Genomic DNA, 24,138 nt, shown 5'->3' on the forward strand with positions numbered 1-24,138 from the left:
CACAGAATTGAACAGCGAAAAAAGAGTTTGAATCTTCTATTTTGTGTGTGCTTTTTCCTCTCGTTTGTTTCGAAAACATATTGTTTGCCATTATCGTTATCGTTGGCAACATGCGGTTTCTTTTCTTTTTTTTCGTGAAAAGTCCCATACGATTGCTGTTGCTGCAACAATGGCCAATTACAATCGAATCTTTAAACATTGTTTATCATGGGATGATAGTATCATTGTCTTTTTCAGCGTACAAATTTAGCGAATCGATTGACCAAAATGTTTGCAGCCACCAAAGCTGCAGCGTATTGTTTACACATTCATTGGTCTTATCTGGAATATTCACGGCTAATTCAATAAATAACAGTAAAACAACCAAAATCAACAACAAAGAACAAGAGATAAACGTCGGTTTTTGGGTTCGTTTCGGAAAATAGATGATGAATTGTGTGAAAAACTTCGTACACACGTATGTGTATAGTTAAAATCGAAAATAGTACCATGACCCGTTTTTTTGTAGCTGCCGGGTATTTATTTGGGCTATCGCTTCTAGCCACACTGGCTGCACTACATCTAATTTTACCATACTGATCGTCCATCGCAATCATTTGTCGAAAAAGTTTTGGATTTGAATAGCATCACATCGTCTTGAAATGAAAACTGAAAATCAGCAATGTATGCGGAGCATTCGCTATGCATGCCACGGCATGAAGTGTATTCGTGTTACTGTGGTATAGAAATGCGGTAACGTTACTCTGTTTTATTTTTCCTTCTTCTTCTTCTTACAAACACCGATGCAGGCAGAGTACCACCACTTATCATAAATTGGTTTCATTTTATTGGTGTTACACATACATGGGCAGTTGATAAAAAAAAATTGCAGGAGTTTTTCGACAATTTTTCCACCGGTTCAAAGTCGCATTTCGTTGCAGGCTTATTTTTTGGCATTGATTAAAGCGGTTTTCATCGATGATTTTGAGCGCTTCGACGAGGCCCCCCTCCGTAATTTTGAACCGTGTCCATGTGTGGACTCTGTAGCTCTGTTGGAACGGTTTTATTATTGCCGATGTCTTTCCTCCCATCTGTGTTGCTTCTTGCGTTGCCGCCGTTGCTGCTGCTGCTGCTGCTGCTCATTTCGGTAGTGTGTTCTCGTGTGGACGTGTATAGTGTTTTTCTCTTTTTTTTTTTCCTAATCCACTGTTTTGTCTTTCTGTTTCTCTTGGATCGTGTGTTTAATTGATGTGTTATGCGATAAATACACTTCATGCCATACACACACTGAATGGGACGTATGCTATGTTGTTGCTGCTGTTGCTCTGTTGTTGTTGCTGCTGTTGCTGCTGTTTGGCATAATGATTCTTTCCAATCTGTAAGATTTGCTGTGCGCGAAAAAGTCAGAAATTACAAAATCGCTTTAAATTTAGTTTTAGTTGGCGATTTGAATCGTCTGGTCGAGAAAAGTGATCTCGTCGCCGAAGCGTTTTTACCATTGTCATCGTGCACGTTTGCCGTAGTCGTTGTTGTCCGTTTGCCGTTCGTTTTCATCTCGTCGTCGTAGTCATTCGTAGAGTCGGCAATAGTTTGTTTTGTGTTTTTTTTATTCGGACAGACAATAATAACTTAATAACGATTATTAATAAACAGAATCAAAATCTCTCGCGCGCGAACAAAAAAAAATTGATTATAATATTAGCGGCACAAATATTTTAAGTTTCAAATTTTTAAATATATACGGACGAAAGTAAAAAAAAAAATAAATAAATAGTATAAACGAACGGGAAAAAACCCTGAAAAACGAAAAGAAAGATACATAGTTTAAAGACGAATAACCGTTAAAAAAATATAAACCAACAAAAACCCAAATGGGTTGCGATTTGGATTTATAAAAAAAAATATTGAGTTAAATTTAAAACACAGTTTGAAAAACACCATCGAACGAACACGAACGAGAGAAGGAAAAAAAGCACATCGCGCGCGCGGGTATCGACGAAAAATTTCAAGAGTAGGAAGGTGATTGGAATAAAAAAGACAGACATCAGCACATCGTCGACGATTTTTGCAACAGCATCTTCAAGGAGAAAAACGCAAAAACCGTTGATTATTGATCATTCTTCTCGAGTCATCTAGAGATAGAGTCTCGCGTGCACACACATCTCCTCCTCACAATGAAGAAATAGCAAATTTCGATCTACACAACGAATAGAATACTTTTTTTTATTGGGATAATAAGGACTGCACCCGATCGATTCGTAATTTTTTTTTTTTTTTTTTGAATAATTTACCGTTTTTTTTGTTCATTGTTTATTATTTCTGTGCACAAAAAAAACCAATTGAAATTTTTGGTTTTGTTTTTCTTTGTTGGAACCAAAAAAAAGAAATAAAAATAAAAAAAACAACGAGACAAGAAAAAAGAAATTCAGTCAATTTACATTCATTTACGACGACCACCTCATCACATTTGCATCATCGACAATGTTGCATTCAATGAAGTTGATTTGTGCAGTTGTTTTGTTATGTAAGTAGAAAAAAATCGACAAAGTAGCGTCAGTTTTCTAAGTGATTTTCCAACCCAAATTGATTCACATTGCCACAGAAACAAATATATCAATGTGAAAATAATCATTTACAGTCACAATCAGAGAGAAGAAAAAAAAAACTACCGTCGCTCTTTCGAAAGAAAGCACTGGCGACAGAGAGCGACCAAAATGAGTGGAAAAAAATTACATCACGGTCGTGATCGATTCGAATGAAGCAAACGAGCGAGCGATCGATCGATCGATCGATTTTGCTTGATCTCAGGCCCTTTAACTGAAATTTCAATTATCTTCTCTCTTTTCACTGTGTGTAGTTAATAAATTTCAATATGATCCCGTTGTCTCTGTTGTGGCATTGCTGGTGTCGTGGCCCATGTATTATAGATACTGGTCGTGTGTCGTTTTGTCTCGTTACCTTTCCTTTGAATATTTTTTTATTGTTGTTGTTGTTGTTTTATTTTTTTAAATGCGACTCAGTGTAATTCAATCCACCATTTCAATCCAATACTTTCTCTATCTAGATCATGTCTTAAGTGATACAATTAATGAAATATCGTTTTGTTTGCCACATTTGCTTCGAGTGCATTTTGTTACCTCTCGACACTTGAATATGGTGCGTTGCTATGACTCGCGCTTCTTTCGCTATATCGTTTTGTTGTGTATTTTTCTGTTGTTTGTGTTTTCATGGTTACTCCCGTACTTGTTTTGTTTAACTTATGATTTTTTTTTCTCTCGGTTCGTACGTGTGGCGATGTTTTATGCTCGCATTGATGGATTATGCGGTATGAAAACAATTGCAAAATCGTGTACACGTACTAAATATCATTTGGAGATTTATTATAATTTGTATGTTTTCCGTTCCGTTCAAACTAATTCTCGCGAACATAACAGCAACATACAAAAGAAACACGCCAGAATAACAATGATGTTAGAAAAAAAGAAACAAATCTATAAACAGGTAGAGAATTCTCCGTTTGCGGGAAAACAAGTGAGCGGACGCGCGTTCGCGCACACACATATTTGATTGAACAGACACAATATTGCCATTCAATTAATGCAGAATTAGTAAACATGCATACGTTCGCTTTATGATCGTCGCCTGCGTCTCTGCGCAAGAAAACAAAAGATGATGGAACAAGACAACAACTACAAAAAACCACCGAGATAATGATGACAGCGTTGCAGAGCTCGATTTAAGAAGAGAGCTGGCGAGAAGAGAACAGAAACCAAGTTTTACAGTGCAGCATGAGTCGTTGACGCGTTGCAATGTATTTAAAAGATGCATTTACCTCGGTTATTTATTTCAGTGCATATGGTTTCTGTTGCACGTCGTTCTCTCTCTCTCTCTCTCTCTCTCTCTCTCTCGCTCGCTTCCTTCACACTTCGGTTGTGTGTTTGCGAACACCATTTTAACTATTATTATTATTAAGATGCTACTCGCAATTGCATCGTCGAACAAAACACGTAATAAGTAAACATTGTGTGTGTTTCGATTCTAGCCTACTTCAATAATTCGTCGGTTGCACATTTTTCTTTCTATTTTCCAATCGACGGAACTAATAATCGTTATGAGTTTGAAGTGATCTAATAACTGAAGTTACACTATACCAAGTAATGGGCGCTGAGAGAAAGAGAGAGATATGTGTGTTTCTTCACAGTTAAATGATTTAAATATTTCAGACGATTTTTCTGCGCACACACATGGATCGAATTCATTCTCCCTTGTTCAGCCATTTTAATTGATTTATTGCAAATGCTTTAATTGTAAAAAGGTGTTGATTTCGATTTGAATTACAGTCAAGTTGGACGTGAAATACTTGGAATATGCGCGTTCAGCTGACGTGTTATCACCGCAATAACAGAAACATTAAGGTAAATTATCCTATCGCTTGTAGAGCGAGCGAGAGAGAGCAAAAAAAACAGAAACGTACGACGGACCGAATGCCAATTACTCAGAGAGCTATTTCTCGGCAAACGAACTCATATCGATCGACACATTGGGAATAGAAAACGCACATGAAATACGACAACGTCAAGAATCGACCGCATCGAATGGAAAACACCGTTAAAATGTGTTATTATACAAACGGTTACACATTGCATGGTGCTTTTTTCTCTCTACTTCTTCTTCTCATTTTCCTCCTTTGCGATTTTAATATTTATGCAGACATTTACTTCTTTCATCTTACATCTTTATCGCTGATGTCGATGTAACCGACCATTGTAGATATTGCCTACACACATATCACAGATGAAGAAAAAGAGAGAGAGAGATTGAAAAAAAAAAATTATGTATATAGTGTGGCCATGCTATTCGCTTCGGATCCATGAAGTTCTACTAACCTTAATACATTTTTTCTCTCTTCTGTAAAACGTATTTTTATTATGAGCACACATTTATGCTATATTTATTTGTACGCATGTATCGATAGCGGCACAAGCGACACACAACATGAATCTTGCTCACACTGTGACTAAGTGCCGATGATCTATTGAAATTAACGAAATTTTTGAATTCTATAACGGTAATTCACTGGCAGAAACAACGAATACAGGAATGAGAGAGAAGGTGAACGATCATCGCCCGATCGATTCATAATCATTTCCATATTCGTAATAAAGACGATACAAAAATATTTCTATATGAATTATATTAAAATATTCTATTTCAAAAAAAAAAAAACAACCAAAATTAGTTATGAAAAGAGACTCAAAAGAGGGCTCATCCAAGCGAATTACACACGAAAATCACATTCGATTTTATTTAACCAAATTATAGGTAAAACGGTGTCAGCTGCACGTGATTATTATGGTGCATCTTTGGGCCCATTGAGTCAATTGCATCACGGTGTGTCCGGTGATGTATATGCCGTCGACTCTCGAACCCTGTTCATCAAGAACTTCAACTATGATGGCGAAGGACCAGGTAATTGTTTTCCATTGTTTTATTTTATTAAGCATCAAAATCTCTTCAAATTAATCAAAATCGCAGTTGAAAGCCCTCGTGTTGTTCGCATTGTGCACAATTAACACGAATCCATAAGAGTTTCATTCGTTGTCGGGTAGAAAGCTTCTTATTTTTTCATGGGATGGTGTCATTTTCGATCGGTAAATGATGCGCAATCGCAATAATAAGACACACAACGACCGCCTTCTCTCATTTACATATTTGATTTATGGAAAATTGTTGGCATCGCGCGCTTTTTGGCTCTTTGATTCATAACCTTTTCGCAATGTTTTATCGGGAAAGGAGGAGATTTGTTATCATTTGATTACGAATTTGATTCGGAAGAATATTCTAGTGACGTGTCTTGACATATTGTTTCATTCGCTTTTCAAGCGGCACATATTCCATATTTATGAGGCACACATACTCAATGGAACAGGCAACGAAGCAAGCAGGCTGGCAAGCAGAATAAAAAAAAGCGAGAAAAAATGGGCTCCAGCTCTCATTTGCGATTGTAATAAATAATCGATAATATGATTCGAAACTAGTTCCACGAGCGGTTTGTTATGTTTTCTTCTTCGTCTGTTTCGTATGAGAGTGTGTATATTAGTTTGCTTCTGCAACTAATTTAAAACTTCTTTTTATAAATTTCTCACTTTGGCGACTGTGCGCCAGCCAAATGACTTCCAACTTTATTGTCTTGGCCATCTTATCTTTATCACTCTCCTTGCTGTCTTTTGTCGGTTATTTTTTTTTTTCAATTGGTCAAACGACAAATTCAGCAGCGTGTTTGGATTAATTGCGAAAATGGCTTTTATCACAGGCGAAAAGAACAAAAGGCCAGAAGAGAGATGTGAAAAAAAACCGAATCAAAATAACAGACAACAAAAGGATAGCCGGCGACAGCAAAAGCCAAAGTCATTATCAGAGAGCATCACGTCATTTCCAGAGATAAAGTCTACTGTTCCAACTTTTTTATCCTCTTTTCGTGTGTGTCATTTACATTTCCATAAATTTTATATGTTTCGTTTGTTTTCGGTGTGTGTCGTTTTGTGTGTTTTATTTGTATTTTATTCGATATTTGAATCATCACGATTTTTTCTTCTTCCTTTGATAATTGAGCTTTTTTATGTGATCTGAAAATCGGACAATACGTTATTGCTGCTGTTGACCTGACAAATATATTGTTTAATGTTTGATATTTACACATGCGAAAACCTGCTTGCGATAAATGTTATGGCAACTGATGTTTGACGTAGGTGGCGACCGAACACTGCTTTCGACTGATAACACTTTTACGTTCATCTCTATCTCTGTCTCTCTCTATTTTCACTGTCTCCATTAATTAATAGATAATATTTTACTAATCGAATGCTTTCTTTTTGCTCGTTTTTCTTTTGTTCTTGTGTCTATTCATTTCTTTTTTCCTCTCTTGTTGGTTTCTACTCTCAATTTTTGAATTGAAAATAGCCGCCTATTTCTATGTTGGCAACACGAAGAGATTACAAAACCAAGGTGCACATCGACTACGTGATGAACGTGGCAACTCGGGTGTACTGCGACGCTATCGCAATAAAGACATAACACTTTCATTGCCAGAGGGAAAAACATTGCGTGACATTAAATGGTTCTCGGTATGGTGTGATGAATTCTCGGTTAACTTCGGCGACATTTCAATTCCGAAGAATTTTGACTTTCCCCGACCATACAAACTGGCACCGTTGAAAGGTGTGCATGGTGTTTCATCGGACAATATCGTCGTTGTTGATGCTCAAACGATCCTCATTCCAAACTTTAGCTATGACGGTGAAGCACCAGGTAATTAAAAGAATAAAAAAAATATACGTCAATCGTGATATTAATTTCATTCGATTCTTCACCTTTCCCATTATGCGAGGAGAAAAAAAAATAGAGATTAATATCATCATCATTATCAGCTCAACTGTTACTCATTTTTGAACTTTAATATACATACATATATGTATCGAACTTGATTCGATCTTTTTTTTTCTTTTATAGATGCCAAATTTTGGGTTGGACGTGGTGATAAGCCTACACCAAATGGACTTCGTATCCCCGATGAAAATGGTCGCATCACGCCATTGCAACGTTACGAACGGAAAACCATCGTGTTGACATTGCCTGGCGATTTGACCATTTTCGATATTGGACACTTTGGTGTGTGGTGCGAAGCGTTTACCGTTGATTTTGGCCACGTGAAAATTCCACAAAGCATTAACGTACCGCCGTCACTGAAAATGCTGGGCGTTTCTCCACAGGTAAAACGTCGTCAACAAAGTGGATAAGATGATAGGCAACCCTTCGTTCGTTATATATACACATTTTTCTTATTATTCTTGTTTATTTTTTTTATTCACCCTCCGCCTCCTCCCACACAAACACACACACACACACCCACACACTCGAATTATGGTTAATTTATAAGCGACGTTGTAAAATAGAATGGAATATTTAAAAAGAAAAAAAATCGGATCAATGTGCTCGTTATCTCAATTGCAGCCTCAAATGATTTATAGATACCATAAGTATTTAAAACATGAAAATAAATAATTCAAATTAGCAATTTAAATCAATCTTTCGGTCATATGATTGCCATGCAAAACAAAGAGTCGTTTGATCTATCATTTTTGCACATGATGATAAGTGATAATGATTTGTATGTTGAACATCTGATTTAAAATGTTTGGTAGCATAGATCAATGATATTCAGTCAATCATTTGACTAATGACATCACACAGTCACATATACACACCCCTTCAAAACAAAAAACAAAAAGCAAAAAAAACACACACACATTCACATGATCACAAAACGATCCAAATTAAACTCTTATGCACTCACTTCACACATATGATTTCCAAAAAAAGATACAATCTATTTCAATTCAAATGCCGACCCGTTTAATCGGTGATGGGATCCAGATAACGATTTATAGAAGAGAAAGAGAAAAAATGAAAGAGGAAATATAAAAAAAGAAACATTTTTTCACACAAAAAAAAAACATAATAAATTCAATTGCATGAGCATCAAAGAAGAAATGAACTATGAAAAATTGCGTTGTTCTCAGTAAGAAAAACGAAAATGAACACATTTATGTAAATAATTAATCCAGTGATCGAAACATTCTTCAAGGTAGATTATCGGAATAAATTGCTGCTGTCTTTCTTTCTCTTTATTTTACATTTTGCCATTCTCCAAAATACAACACAAATTTATGCATTAGATTTCCATTGGAAATGGCAGCATATTTCACAAGAATACACGAGAGACAGACGAGAAAAAAAACAGAACAAAAAAAGAAAAGGAAACAAAAAACAAAGCAAAATTTTCTATTTCTTTGTGTTTTATAAATATCTAATGCAAATTAATATTTTTAGTTTATAACTCTTTTTTTGGTTAAAAAAATAAACATATTGATTCTATGTTATTTGAATGATTGTTTTTTGTTTTTTCCACATTTGGTTTTGACCAACATTCCATAGTATATGTAAGCTAAGACGTGTGCGGAATGATTTTTTTTTTTGTGTTTTCGTTTTTGTTTCACAAAAGAGACAGACAGAGAGGGAGGAACATAGATGAGGTTAATTAGATGGAAGTGTTTTTGTTGTTGTTGTTGCTGCTCCAAACAGAATCTCTGACTGATTAGTTTTGCCATTTATTTTGACTGTGTTTAGTTAAGCCTTAAGGTCATTGAGGGTCACACACTGACATTTATATGTGCAGTATGCGGCTTTTATCATCGCAAAAGAACCGCATATTATGTGGCGAAAATATGAAGGCCATCGAATGCCACCCATTTTCAATTTTGTGTTTATTCTAATGTGAAAATGTTCCGCAGACACAAACACATACGAAAAAAAAGGATTGATCAAGGCATGCTTTCAAATTAAATGCGAGCGGTTTTCGTTTCAAATCAAAGGAACGTTCAAATAAACAACAACAACAACAGCTATAAAATTTACTGCTTACGTTATGACAAACGAAGAAAAAAACAACAATGAAAATTCCATTGGCTTGAATTCCTCGGGCTTCCCATCGCTGTCATATTCGAATTTTGCTATTGATTTTCATAATTCAATGAGCTCATAATAATAATAATGTCATAATTAGGCGTGCATTCAACAAAATAGCAAAGTCGGACTGATCGTTATGACGAGAGAAAAAAAAACGTTAATTTTTATTGGTCTTTTTTTTCTAGTCCAAGCTTAATTGCGAAGTGCTTTACGATGACCTTGCATTTGAGGTTAGATGGGCTGTTGCCGGCGAAAGTATCGTAATCCAACTTGTAGCCAAATTAGGTATAATTTAGTGATCTTTTTTTTTATTGCTTTACTATAATATATTGATTTTTTTCCAGCAGTTTTTTTTTTTGCTCTCTATTCGCGCGAGAATAAATCCTCTATGCATAATAATTTTGATAAATATTTTAAACTCGCTTTTACAGATGATGGAGAATACATGTCGTTTGGTCTTTCGCCCGATCGATCGAAAACGTTCATGGTTGGCGCCGATGTTGCAGTCGCTTGGATCGATAAAAACACTGGTAAAGGCTATGCCGAAGATTATTTCCTTGATGCTAAATCACAATGCAGCGGTAGCCGAGGCAGTTGCCCAGATACCAGACTTGGAGTGAGTAGACTCGTTTTAAATTCGAGCTTTTTTTTTAATTTGAAAACCGAAAAAAAAGATATGTCAATGAATTAACTTGCTCTTTTTTATCACCATTGATACTAATTTTAGGACAAAACGAACTCGATTCGGGTTTTGAATGCCGCAACGGTTAATGGTTATTCGATCGTAACATATCAACGCCCACTGAAAGCGACCGATGAATTCGATTTGCCAATCATTGGAAACTCATCGCAAGCAATTGCATGGGCTATTGGACCATTGAATCAACGGCTTGAAGTGTCGTTCCATAGTTTATTCTCAAAACAAACGAAATTGATACAATTCGGCCGGGAACCGTCGTGGAATTGCCCATTGTCGGAAAATGACATGCGAATGATTGATGCCGGAGATGAGAATGAAGAAATTTATGAACCACCAACACAACAATCCAACCACCAACATCATTCGCAAGTCTATACTCCACAGCAGAACAACTATGATGAATACGATAATGTATGCAATTGTTTCTTCAATAAGTCATACAACCAATTAATTGTATGGTGATTTATTTCTTGTGGTTTTAGATTCAATCGAACGATAGACGAGGATCACAATCCAATCCATCACGAACACCACCAGCCCCAGCTCGAGTTCCACCTGTGACAAGAAACAAGTTCTGGGAAATTCCACCAATTCAATGTCACGAACCTGATGATGGTGTCTTCTACGCTCAGTTGGGACCCACTGGCGGTAAACAAGGATACCCTGCAATCACAGGTTCACCATTTGCCATATTTATTGAAGCTTTTTCGGTTTTCCAACCATTCATCTAAACTAAAATTGAAAAATGTCCATAGGTCACGTTGGTTGGGGTATAAGTTGGTACATAAACGGTTTGTTGATCCCAGAGATCAATGTAATTCGAGGCAAAACATACACATTCGTTGTCGAAGGTGGTCATGATCCAGACGTTCCAGCCAAATACCATCCATTCTATATCACTGATGATCCAGTCGGTGGCTACGAATACAAGAGCGACGAAGAAAAAGCGCGTGTTCGAATCTATGCTGGCGTGAAACGTAACCGATTCGGTATATTGGCACCAACTGGTACTGGACGATTGTGTAACTGGACACCAGATCCAGATGGTCCAGCTGCCGATGAATACTCATCATTTGGAGCCTACCAACGAAGCCTTTCACTGAAATGCGACGAAGGTGAACCGGGCGTCATCACATGGCAGCCCGATGAAAATACACCCGACACCGTTTACTATCAATGCTTCACCCATCGACATTTGGGCTGGAAAATTAACGTACTCGACTCGTGCGATAGCAACAGTGGCCAATCGAGTAAGCTGCATAAATCGCGATATTAAATAAATAGAAAAGAAGAATAAACGAAAAAAAAAAAATTATTCGTGTCCAAGAATTATGGGAGAAATTCAATATGTGAATTTATAAGCAGTTGATTATTATAATTATTTGTTTGATGCTGTTGAAAATTCGAGCAGTTTCCACACAAGAAGAATGAAATTGAAGAGATTAGAAAAAAAAAACACAGAGACGAACATTCCTACACACTATCACTTTGGATATTTACTACCTTTTCCACCACCTTCCTGATTTCGGCTATGAACTATCTACTATTTTTGTTAACACCTAGACCTATTTATTCTCTGGAGATTCGTTGGATGTAAATTGTTGAGGCAGAAAAGAAACAACAACAACCAGATTACCATACAATATTTTAACTATTCATTTAAGTAACTATTTTTATATACGTTACCCAATTCTCTCCTAGGGTTTAATACATTCTGCATCCACCATTTCCATCCAACAATTCTGCAATGTTCGAAAATGAATTGATTTTTTCTGTCTATATTCTATCAAACTTTTTCTGATTTTCAATGTTAAGCAAAACAAAGTGAGAAAACTACAAAAAAAACTGAATTTTTACCAATTAAATAAACCTTTCTTTTTTAAATATATCTGTGCTTTCTGCTTCAAAACTATCAATAAAATTTAATTAAGAATCATCGCCCATTTTCTCCGAATGCATTGTCATTTTCAGGATTCATTTACATTCATTTTTCACTACATACACATTTCATCAGAAAAAAAACGAGACATTCTTCTTGAAAATACAATTCATTTCCAGAAATAGAGGCATGCACGAACTTCCTTCTTTCTTTTTTTCTTCATTTTTCGGAATTGATACTTCAAAATTATACATTTCGCATTTAATTTAATAAGCATAGATATTTTGCTCAAGCATGCTGATTTCCTTTCTTTTTTTTGTTTCTCTGCAATCCACGTAAAATCTCCTCTCCCTTTCCATTTATGGTGCCTGTGGCTATGTGAGAATCATGTATTCACACTGTTGTAAATACGTCCATATAAATATTGCTCAAAGAAGACCGGGAGGCTCTGGAATCAATTTGATGCTTCTTATATAATTAAGTCGTTCGTTGGTATCGTCCAATATTAGCCCGTCTTTCTCTTTTTTTCTCTCTCTCTCTCTCTCTTTCTCCTTCTCTCATTGTAAATACATCCATTTTTTTGCTCATTTCTGTCAAGATCACATAAGCGTTGTGTAATGCACGTGTACAACACACTGAATTGCGTAATGTATATGTCGATCGCTACAACATTCGAATATGAACACAGTGAATCTATGAGGATAGCGCAGATACCGTTACAATTCCAAGAAAAAATATCGCTTCACATCGGCATTTCTTGGCAGTAATCAGCGCCTCGAAATTCATATGGAATTTACCCATTTCCCTGTTTCATTCTGACCTAATCAAAATTTTGTATTTGTTTTGTGTATATACAGCTCGTATCGAGGAAATCTATGTGCAGCCCGACCAGCCCGAATCATTGTTACCCGCTCAATCAATTCGTCATGAGACAAAAGTTAAAGCCCAAGACATTTATTTGCTTCAGAATGAACGAACAATTGATCAAGCGCAACCGCATTTGAATAGCAACAATTTGGAGAATCGAAATGATAAGAGTAATTATGAATTCACGAAAATGATTGCCAATGGCATTTTGGCCGCTGAAGCATTGGAAAAAAGCTTGATTAACAAAACCGCCGAAGGAGATCCGATCAAAAATCATTTCGGTGAACCAATTGGACAGGCAGTTGAACCGATACCTATGTTCCTAACACCGCCAAGAACTTTTTCGGAGAGACCGTTTCGACCGGAACCGTATCGCCCCGAACCATTCCACCGTGAACATCGGATTCCATTGCGTGAACGAAACTATTCAAGCCCATACATTATACCAAATCATCAAAATCACCCAAATCATGGCAATAATCGATTCAAAAATTTCAATCAGCCAATTCGAAAGGTGGTTAACGAGCGACAAAAAGTCACCAGAATTTCAATGCCACCCATTCGACGGGATTACATTGCGAATATAAAACCAATACCACAATTTCCGGTGCAGAATCAGCCATGGTCATTGCAGAAGCATATTGTTGCAATGCGAGGATCGCCACCCAATTTTCCGAAATCAAAATTTAGTGGACCGATCAAAATAAGCAAAAAAGAGTTTGCGCCGCCAGCGAAGAATGTCGGTTTTCAACCTGATTCGGTCGTTGTCGAGGGTGGATTCACACCGATAATGCGGCGTCAGTTCACGAGAGGTGATGCCGAAAATGATGAACCAACTCAAAATCCATTTGAAGCCGATGATTATCCGGAGCAACAGCAACGACGAAGCGACAAAACGGATTTGAGTGACGATGACTCCAGTACAGAGGATGAGGGTGAGGGCGAGAATAAAGGTGAAGGCTCTGAACTTCTTATCAAAACATTTGAACCTATGTTCATTCCATCACCGTTGGATAGCACAAATGTTATGATGAAATCGCCGACGAAACGGTTGTCCGGTGATTTGCAGTACATGGAAGTGGAAGACGGTGAAGATAAAGTGGCATTGGCTGGAGAGCGACACGCTTATTACTTGCCGCCCGATGAACCGGGCAAGGATGGTAAATTGAAGTCAACAAAACTGTATCCGGCTGGGACTGTTGTCACCTACGATGGTCGAGCTGTTGTCGACCGTGCCCTAATCGATTCAGAGCCCGATTTCCCAACACCAGCACGATCGGGCAGTTTAATGGCAAGCATTAGGAGCACCGAACAACTGATCCATCTGCCACAGTTCGGTCCATTCCGAGGGGAAATACCACCATTGACACCGGAACTCATGAAACCAAACATTGTACGCACTCAAAATCGACCGAAATAAATCAGGTTTTCAATGTATTTCAGTTACATTTATTCATAAGTTGAAAAAAAAAATCTACGGATAGCATTTATCTCTCTATCTCTCTCGCTTTTGCGCATGCATTCGTGTGGCACACATAAAGTGAATCTAGTGTAATATGGATCTGACGTTTAAATTTATACATAGCTGTTAAAAAAGCAAAATGAAATTACTTTTAGAACCATACTTAAGCCCGTTTCAGAATAAACGATCGAAGTGCATTAGTTTCGGAACAAACGAAAGGGAAAAAAACGTATCAAAAGGAATGAAATATATAATACACAGGCAATTGTACATAGTTCGATTCTTTTGTCAATTTCCCTCTCACTCAATATCCCTCTGCTGTTTCTCAGCTGTTTTCTCGGCTTACACCTTGAATGCTAATTATTGTAAGTTGATGAATCTTCTCGTGATAGTCTAAGCCATAGCGTGTATATTGAAATTTCAAACAATCCCATTTACTCATTAAATTTCCCTTATTCGACCTCTAGATATATATGCTACTTCGAAAAGCAATATTTGACACATTTGACTTCCAAAATCGATAGACCATGAGAGGTTTTATGGTTCTTTTTGATTCATAAATAAAACAATAAAACATTGACTTTGAGCATTTTTATTTAAACTTTTTTATTTAGATGGCAACGCGAAAATGCGACAGAGAGCGAAAGAATTTAATTTTTTTTTTGTTTCTTTCCGTTTTTATCGATTAATCATCCTTGAACAAGTTAATGGTTCTACTTTTACCTCACACTCAACGCAAGAAGAGATGAATGCAGAAAAAGATAATGTGAAAATACCAAAAGACTTTGTTTGAAATTTTTGCTTGAATAACTTTATTTTTGGGGGAAAAAAGTTCTTCGTAACACACGAATCATCATTAATTTGTTTTTTTTATTTTTTTATTCCTTAATCGTAATAATATTATGCAACTTAACATAATCAACCCTTCTTTGTAATTCATTTTGTGAAATAGTAGTAACTGTTTCTTCTTGCACGTAAATCTCATTTCGTCATTTGTCTTTACTATGCGTTCAGATCATCATCAATCAATCGTTATTCAATGTTCGTTCTGTGTTTCATTCAGTCATGCATGCGAAATTGTTCTATTCAATAAAATCAATTGACATCATCACTTGGTCATTCATCAATCACCATCAAAACATTTGTTAGTTTTGTGTCGATGAGAGCAGTGTGTCGCGCTTTTTTTTACTTTCTTCAATTAGAATTAGGTTTTAGTTCCTTGTTACTTTCGCCTTTTTATTTCCGTATTAAAAAAACACAATTGAACACAACTTTGTACTAAACAGAAAGGACAAAATCAACCAAAAAACAATCTCAACTAATGAAAACTGGTGTATGTTTGATAAAATATGCCATTTCAAAACCAAAACAGATAAATTGTTACGATAAAATTCCAGTTTGTATTCATTCCCGTTCGATTCTTAATGAAAGAAAACGCACTAATCAGTCGCTATCACAGAAAGTAGATTTTGGTTTAGATTTCAGGAGAAAATTCAGAAGGTAAAAGAGGTGTTTCGTTTCCATTCTCATTTTTGGGCTGTTTTTTTCACTCACGTGCATTGGAATTAATACCTTCATCTGACCGAAAAATTAAAACCAATGTCAACTAAATCAAATTGAAATGTCGGTAAATGTTTTTTTTCTGTTTCTTCTTCTTCTTCTTTTGGCTCAACTCAAGGAATCCTAATAAATCTTATAAAAAACGAGAATCCTACACATTACAATAATTAAATGTTTTTTTTCGTGATGTCACTAGCTTCAATCGACTTAGTTTGGGCAAGCCAATTACGAAAAATTGCTATCGTAACAAATATACGTTCAGGTCAAGATGCATAAAGATGAATTTTTGTGTGTTCTGTGTATGTGTGCTTGTGTGCTTTTGACCCAGTTATGTTCAGCAGGAACATCGTCCACTTTCGCCATTTGAACCTAACGTGAAGGGGCCGAGACCATTTGAACCAGGCGATCGTTTACTCTTTGGTTTATCATCTTCGTCAAAACTATTGCCTTTTTGTTCTCGTTGCTCGCGAATTTTTCGTGCTAATGTTAGAAATGCTTCTTCTATGTTTATATTTTGCTTGCAAGATACCTCGAAAAATGGCATGTCGAAATTTTCCGCTATCTAAATTCCAGGAAAACACAAAGAGAATGTATGAAAAATTGAAGATTTTGATTGGATGGCCGCTCTAAAAAGCGAAGGATATTTGCAACCAATTCCTGAGTTCAAAAATTTTTTGAAGCTACTGAGTCGAATGAGATTTCCAAAGTGAAACTTACCTTCATGCCTCGTTCTTTATCAACGGCGCGTTGTGTAGCTGGAGCTTCACATTTATTCCCTGCCAATACCTTAACTACGTCTGGTGCAGCATTCTACAAATCCAACATCATTTATTCACTCTTTCTCAATTTCCATTTTTTTTTTTTCATTTTTTTTTTTCACTTACCTCTTGAATATTTCTGAGCCAATACGATAGGTTATTATACGATTCTAAGCTGGTCACATCATACATGAGAAGAATACCCATTGCACCGCGATAATAGGCTGTGGTTAGCGTTCGAAAGCGTTCTTGGCCAGCTGTATCCCTATTATCACATACACCATGAAGAATTCGATAAAATCATTTTTCATTTTGATTGAGAACAAAAAAGGGATATTCAGTATCACTAAATGGATCGATATGCTCTTACCATATTTGCAATTTAATTGGTACTCCGTCCAAATTGATGAGCTTTTGCTTGAAATCGATACCTGCAGAATGTGACAACAGTCGTGTTATCTTTTGACGCATACACCAGAGAGAGAGAGAGAGAGAGAAAGAGAGGGGGAAGATAGAAGGTATCCAAATTTACTTACCAATGGTTGATATGTAAGTATCATAGTACCTCTCGTCGCAATAACGATGTACGATGCATGTTTTTCCCACATTCGAATCACCTAACACTAGCACTTTGTACGTTGCTGCAAAGTCCAAAGCCATGGCTTGATCTTCTTCGTTTGTTTTATTTCTCTCGTTCTACTTTTCGGTGTGGCTAAAATGGCTCGTTATCCCTTAGCAACTGTAACACAAAAAATGAACGGCAAAATGTAAATAGAACGTTTACGCCAAGAGTTTGAGAACGTTGGAATTTTCGCTAAAATATTTCGCATGACTCATCGGCGCATTGACAAAGAAAAAGAAAAGAGAAAAAAATACTAGAAAAACTAGAAACACAGAACAACATTGACGATAGTGCGTGATTGAAAAGCTTCGCAGTGGCTGTATGTGTCATACTTTTTTTATCGGATAAAGTGATCAAGTACACGACATAAGTCGCAATGTGTGTTGACGTAAATTGTCGAGACATTTTCAATTGGTTCTTATCCATTTGTCACGCATATGAAAACCAAAATTCGCAAATAATTTATCGCTTCGATTCGTACACACATACAAAGCATCTATTACTAGTGCACCAAGCATCAGTACAGCAAACACAGTAGAAATTTTTCAAATTTGCACTCACCACGTTCGAAAATCGAAAAGAACGTTGCTTTTATCGCTTCGTATTGAATTTATTTGCACACAATTTTTAATAGCAAAACTTTAATTCGATTCCGTCGCTGAATAAGCGTTGATGTTGCTATTCGAACACAACAAATTTAACAACAACGAAAAATCAATATGAACTCTCCAGCTGAATGCTGATTGTGAGTTTTGTTCATGTTTGGTTTGTGTACACGGTGAGCTAGTTTGTTTGCAATGGTTGATATTGTTGTTGCTCACATGCGCACCGCGGGCCATGCATGCAATATCCCTAGAAGGGGACACAAACAATGAACGATAAGCAACCAACATCTGTTCAAATTCTTTGTTTGACAGTTGAGGTCTGCATTCGCCTTCGACTTTTGTTTACCATTCGACTGCTATGAGTCGCACACATACATACATACACACATACTAGCAGACATACACAGCACTTCAGCTCGCTCTAAAGGTACTGCAAAATTACCATTTTTCCTTCTCCGACTTGTGCTGTTAATAAATGTCATCATTTTTTCGATAATTGATATGCCATGGGTTTTGTTCTTTGGTTTTATCTTTTAATTGAGCGAAAAAAATACATTTTTTCCTCTGAAGCACTGACTAAATTCTCTTTATAAACAACTTTCCTCCAGGCAGGACAAATTTCAAATAATAATTTACAATAGTTCAACTAAGCACATAGCATCTTTTGCAATGACATGAATCAACATATCCATAGGCGACAGAAGCGTTTCATTCGGGTTTTTTGCAACATTGTTTTGCACGTCCTTGCTTCGGCAATTTGGCTTTTTCGTCAAACTCTTTGTTGTCTAGTTTTTCCGTGTCTTCTCGAATGACTAATCCTGTAATATGGACACCGTTTCAATAATGTGCATTTTAACCAATTCCATTTATTATTTTCAAATTAAAAAAAAATCAGGTAACGTACTATGCTTGTTTTCGCCCACCTGAACCGCTTGCACAACTTGGGTTCGGTAGAAGTGTTCCACTTGTTTGGCCACATCAATTAGTTCCGGAATTTCGTCTTCGCTTTTGACAATTTTATGATTTTTGAATTCTTCATTAATTTTTGCTCGAGCCTTGGCCAGATTCGGTTCATCGCCTTGGAATAGTTTTTGGCGTGTTACATGTAGCTGTTTGAATATGGCTAAAACCTAGGAAAACGCAACACTCGTCAATTGTCACATGATCATTTTACATAATTGAATAACTTACCTCTTTTCGGTATTTTGACATATTGAAAGATTTGCACTTCGCTGTGAATTCTTCTAATATTCCCAAATTTTGATTGAAAAAAAAACTATTTTCCGAACCAAAATCTATCTAGTGTTTTCATAATTCGAATTCTGTCAAAGCCGCACATGTCAAACTATATGTTTATATATGTCGTGCACATGTGTGTGTATGTGTCCATAATACATACCTAGCTCTCAATCCTCCTGTGTCCCTATCGGAAGATTTGTGGCGAATTTGAAATATGAATGAAAAATAAGCGCAAAAAAGGTTTTTTCTTCTCAAACTTATCAAATTGTGTATTTTAATTGATTCAGTACAAGTAAATCAAGGATGTACAGGTATATAACAGTAAAATATAGGTAATTTAATTTTTTTTCTTCTTCAAATCTATGAGTTGAGTTATTTATTCTTCGATTCGCCTCGATGGATTCATCAGTGGGTATGGGGCAAATGGATGATTTTGTTCGTATGGATCTCGTTGAATCTCCTGACTGGCGAATGGAACGGTTGAATTAGGATCCATGAACATGCTGACACTTTTCACAATGATTTTGTGATAGTGGCGATAGTGTGATTTCAGATTACCCGCTTGGGCCGTTCGTCGATCACACAAATGACAACGATATGGTTTTTCGCCAGTATGGATACGAACGTGCTGCCGATGTGTTGAACAGTCAGCGAATGCTTTATTGCAGAATTTGCACACGTACGGCTTGTCTCCGGTATGTTTTCGTTCGTGAATCTTCAACGAGCTTAACGCGGCAAAGGTTTCTGAACACACGGCACATACGAATGGTTTTATGCCCGAATGCGTTCGCGAATGCACATTGAGCGCGTGTTGATTTTTAAAGCATTTTTTACATTGCTGAAACGTACATTTAAACGGCCGTTCGACCTGATGCCGATTCATTATGTGCTTTCTCAGATCGTTGCTCAAGAAGAATGCATCGCCGCACACATGACAAATGTAGTTTCGTTCATCGCCATGCGTTTTCATGTGGTATTTAAGGTGCTCGAAACGTTTATAGTCCTTGTGACAGATGAAACATTCGTACGGTCGTTCGATGCCCGAATGGAATTGCACCCAATGCTTGGCCATATCGTGAAACTTTCTATTGCACGGTATGCATCGTTCCCGTTCTGTCTTTGGTGCGATCATTTTCGGCCGCGGCGATATCTTCTGTTCTATTGCATCCATTTCGTCTTCATCGTATTTTTCTATCTTTTCAAGTTTAATCTCATTATTTGTCGTCAATTTACTGGACGCTTTATTTGATGACTTGGTCGCTTTCGTAATGGCTGCCTTCTTGCCACCTTCATCGATAAGAGATTCACATTTAATAATCTGGAATGGTTCATCTGACGAATCATCGTAATTTTCGTTCGCCCAAATATCGTCATCATCGGAAATCGCCTCTTTTTTCACATCGTCAATTGAAACGATCTCAATTTCATGCTGTGGATAGGGTGAATCTTCAAGAAATACACTTTCAATTTTTAGCGGACCTTTGTTCACTGGTATTGGCACTGGATCATACGCTAGATTATCGTCAAAACTCGGTTGAATGTCTTTTATATCTTCGGAATAGTCGTTGTGTGACTGCGTCGCTACCGACGACGAACTCCATCGAATCATGGCTGGTGCATTAGGTTTTGGACATTGCTTCGCTTTGGATTTCGTTGCGTTTCCTATCTTTTTCACTGCTGCTGAACTTGGTTCAACTGTTTCTTCTTCTTTCACATTTACTTTTACTTCGACATGATCCGCTGGGTTGACCTCGTCATATTTCACGGTATTCATTTCAGCTGCAATAAAATCAAATTTTGACTTAAAACCCGTTTTCAGGCAATGTTTCTGTATCAAAAATAACTCTTACTTCTTATCGCCATCGGTGGTTTCACTTGTGGTGTGGTTATCGTTTTCAATGCTTTTTCGATTTGACTATTTTTCTCCTTTTCCTCACGATCAAAGTCCTGCATGCCGCGCTCCAATAGCGCCATCAAATCACCCGTTTGTTGCAATTCGGTATCGATTTCACCTTGTGCGAATCGACTGAATATTCGTGAGTTCATGCGAATCTGTCGACCCGATATGTCATTGTTTTTATGGAAATGCTTGTAGTGGGAACGTAGATTTGAGGCTTGTTTCGTGCGACGGCCACAAAGATGACACATATAGGGATTTTCATTTGTATGCAGCCGCTTATGCACGAGCAGCGTTGACGAGTCACTGAATCGTTTTTCACAGAATTCACATTGGAACGGCCTTTCTCCAGTGTGCGTTCGCATGTGAATGTCCAAACTGTTGCTAGTGCTGAAGGCGCGCGGACATTGTGAACTGAAATACAAAGAATTTGTGTCAATTTTTACAAATCAGAAATCAGGGATGTGTTTCACAACAAAATATCTGTAAATACCATTTATATGGTCGTTCACCAGTGTGTCGCCGCAAATGGCATTTCAGTGTGTCGGCTGATTTGAAAGCGTCTCCGCAAATATCACAAATTACCGAACGGTTTTTTGAATGGGTTTTCACGTGTTTCCGTAGATCGGTGGCAAAGAAAAATGTTTTCGTACAAACGGTACAGGCAAACAGGCGGCTAGCTGCTTTATGAATTCGCATATGGGTTGATATGTGCGTTTTTGTTCTATACCGTTTATGGCATATATCACATTCGAATGGTCGTGGCAGATCGATGCCATGTTTTTTCAGCATATGATCGGCAAAATTGCTACAGATTTCATTGCACACAGTGCAATGTTTGCTTTCAAAATGTGTGCGCCTGTGCCGGGCCAAGTGCTTTGATTTTATATACTCTTTGACACATTGATCACATTTGTATGGACGTGGATCGTCGTCACCGTGCGGAAAATGGAATTGAGATTGTCGGCCGGGTCGCTTTTTCTCCAGTGTCATATCGTGTTCAGTGTTCATATGCTTCGATAAATACTCTCGCTTCGAATAGGTCATCGGACATTGTGGGCATTGTTGACGCTTCTTTTTGTACTTTTTCACCGGAGTTTTGGTTTCTTCTTTCACTATCGGTTTTGTGGCTGGTATTCGTCGTGGCCGTACACTCGTACACGAACCGTTGTTGTCGTTATTTGTATCGTCAATTACCGTATCGTGATTGGTAAACACTTCAAGTTTTGGCGTCAACAAATCCATTACAACGAATTGTCACACAAATTCAGACGAAATAAATTTGATGAATGACTCGCGTTTGAATGCGTCCAAATGATCAAACACTCACTTATCATTCCCTTATTAAATAAGTAAATCAAAAAACAGTTGCCAGCTCTCTCATCGTTCAGTGCAACAAAAAAATTTCTCACTTTATTTTTGTTTGAATGACAACTTTCAATCAACTCCAAGTTTTATATGTCAAATTACATGGTATTGCCATTTTGTTTGGTTCACACGCGTACCGATGGGCTAATGTGAACGCGCCGTTATTCATTCAAATCAAATATTGTCATGGTACAGTTATGTACTATGAGGTTTTTATGTCCTGATTTTGTACATTTTTAAATGGTTTTATTTTCCAAAATGCTTGCTACAGTTTTCTCAATGAAATCCAATCCTTTTGGATTATTCTTTTTTGCTTCGTTCACGCTCTTTTCGAAATCCCTTCTTTCACCCAATAGATAATAGCTTTTAGCGCGGTATAACCATGAACGAACATTTTTCTCATCCAATTTTTGCAACACAAAATCCGCATCAATCACCGCCTTTTTATACAACCCGAGTCTACCTCAAAGAAAAGGAACAAGTGTTTATTACGGTTAACTGCAGACGAAAGATTAATAATTCTACGAACCGAATATAAGCCAATGCTCGATTGTTATACAGAACGGGGCTATCTTTGACCTGATCAATTGCTTTCGAGTACATGCCAATGGCTTTTTCGTATTCACCATTCCGGAAGGCTTCATTACCCATTCTGAGAACAACAAAAATTGAGTGACCATTATAATAAGCCTCAAAACCAGATGAGTATTATCAAAAAGTGTAATTACTTTCGCAAATTCTGAGCCACTGCTTCACGCTCTTTTCGTTCCTCGGCTCGACGAGCAGCATCTCGTTCCACTTCCTGCATAAATGCGAGCTTCTCCATTTGTTCTTTTTCATTCTATGTTTTGATTGCAGCAAAAGAAATACTATTTTATCATTTTCAGCCCATAGATTGAAATTAAAACAGATACATACGAAATTTTCCACTTTGGCTTCCTTATTTATAACGGTACGGTTTTCGGTTATTTTCACAACAAAATCATCGGCAGATAATTTGCTGCTGAATTTTGATAAGAAAAGAAAATTGAATCGATTTTGAGTGAAAATATTTGACATCGGCAACAATCTAAGAGAGAATTCTCGGTTGAGCTCTTACTCTTTGCCAAGATCTAATGCAGCTGTCGAGTGCTTTCGATCACAATTGTTCATTCCTTTCAGCAAATACAACACTTCGTCGATTTTATTTTCAAATTGTCGAAAATCGTCTCCATCTTTTCCCAAACCAGCCTGAGTTTGCTGACGATGCATCATTTTTGGAATGTTTTCCATTTTTTCCTTTGAATATGAATCCAAAATGGATGAAAAATGTAAAGCTGAATATTTACCGTTTGTATTGATTCGAACAATATACCGGTTGTTTGTTGCGTATCGATTATACAATCATAGGAGTCTATGGCATTGCTATGGTTTCATGTGTCAAATCGTATGAATTGTCATTGATTCTTTTTTCATTTTAGCAAACTGAGCATCTCCCATCAATTTTATTAAAAAGAAGAAAAATGATTTTTTCGCCAAACTTTTTAACTAACAGCAAATTGTTCATCACGAACAAATAATCAATCGTTGATTTCGCCGAAATCAAAACGAAGGCGAGTTGGTGAATGTTCTGACAGCTGTGCCGTTGCGGCGAAATGTGCGTGTTTGCTCCAATTGTCGTACATTTTAAATGGTATG

General features: G+C 37.0%; 5 protein-coding genes across 7 annotated transcripts; 1 reads left to right on the forward strand and 4 right to left on the reverse strand.

Moving 5' to 3' along the window:
* Positions 1-1,384: 1,384 nt before the first annotated feature.
* On the forward strand, positions 1,385-14,992 carry LOC129579176 (protein Skeletor, isoforms B/C). Its single transcript, XM_055468918.1, has 10 exons — positions 1,385-2,503; positions 5,302-5,448; positions 6,940-7,287; positions 7,489-7,748; positions 9,690-9,789; positions 9,936-10,120; positions 10,232-10,615; positions 10,687-10,879; positions 10,960-11,454; positions 12,941-14,992. The coding sequence occupies exons 1-10, from the start codon at positions 2,461-2,463 to the stop codon at positions 14,368-14,370; spliced, it is 3,585 nt and encodes a 1,194-aa protein (XP_055324893.1). The 5' UTR covers positions 1,385-2,460; the 3' UTR covers positions 14,371-14,992.
* Positions 14,993-15,630: 638 nt separating this feature from the next.
* LOC129579178 (ras-related protein Rab-8A) lies at positions 15,631-18,524 on the reverse strand. Of its 2 annotated transcripts, none has more exons than XM_055468921.1 (6): positions 18,400-18,524; positions 17,267-17,469; positions 17,101-17,161; positions 16,857-16,995; positions 16,690-16,782; positions 15,631-16,534 (listed from the first exon to the last, which is right to left on the reverse strand). In XM_055468921.1, exons 2-6 carry the CDS (start codon positions 17,388-17,390, stop codon positions 16,307-16,309), a joined length of 645 nt encoding a protein of 214 aa, XP_055324896.1. In that variant the 5' UTR covers positions 17,391-17,469; positions 18,400-18,524; the 3' UTR covers positions 15,631-16,306. The 2 variants fall into 2 exon arrangements, with proteins under 2 accessions (XP_055324896.1, XP_055324895.1); XM_055468920.1 differs by lacking the exon at positions 18,400-18,524 and adding an exon at positions 17,914-18,313.
* Positions 18,469-19,307, reverse strand: LOC129579179 (complex III assembly factor LYRM7). Its single transcript, XM_055468922.1, has 3 exons — positions 19,149-19,307; positions 18,862-19,087; positions 18,469-18,775 (listed from the first exon to the last, which is right to left on the reverse strand). Exons 1-3 carry the CDS (start codon positions 19,167-19,169, stop codon positions 18,666-18,668), a joined length of 357 nt encoding a protein of 118 aa, XP_055324897.1. The 5' UTR covers positions 19,170-19,307; the 3' UTR covers positions 18,469-18,665.
* Positions 19,308-19,502: 195 nt separating this feature from the next.
* LOC129579180 (zinc finger protein 26-like) lies at positions 19,503-22,862 on the reverse strand. The gene is made up of 3 exons (XM_055468924.1): positions 21,587-22,862; positions 21,047-21,507; positions 19,503-20,975 (listed from the first exon to the last, which is right to left on the reverse strand). The coding sequence occupies exons 1-3, from the start codon at positions 22,336-22,338 to the stop codon at positions 19,573-19,575; spliced, it is 2,616 nt and encodes an 871-aa protein (XP_055324899.1). The 5' UTR covers positions 22,339-22,862; the 3' UTR covers positions 19,503-19,572.
* On the reverse strand, positions 22,469-24,126 carry LOC129579182 (tetratricopeptide repeat protein 12). Of its 2 annotated transcripts, XM_055468927.1 has the most exons (6): positions 23,816-24,126; positions 23,561-23,739; positions 23,380-23,464; positions 23,190-23,302; positions 22,991-23,113; positions 22,469-22,920 (listed from the first exon to the last, which is right to left on the reverse strand). In XM_055468927.1, the coding sequence occupies exons 2-6, from the start codon at positions 23,731-23,733 to the stop codon at positions 22,698-22,700; spliced, it is 717 nt and encodes a 238-aa protein (XP_055324902.1). In that variant the 5' UTR covers positions 23,734-23,739; positions 23,816-24,126; the 3' UTR covers positions 22,469-22,697. The 2 variants fall into 2 exon arrangements, with proteins under 2 accessions (XP_055324902.1, XP_055324903.1); XM_055468928.1 differs by having other exon boundaries at positions 23,380-23,461; positions 23,561-24,126.
* Positions 24,127-24,138: the final 12 nt, after the last annotated feature.

This window comes from Sitodiplosis mosellana, unplaced genomic scaffold (genome assembly GCF_009176505.1).
Source record: "Sitodiplosis mosellana isolate CC-2019 unplaced genomic scaffold, AAFC_SMos_1.0 Smas_scaffold_6226, whole genome shotgun sequence".
In the NCBI taxonomy this organism is placed as follows: Eukaryota; Metazoa; Arthropoda; class Insecta; order Diptera; family Cecidomyiidae; genus Sitodiplosis; species Sitodiplosis mosellana.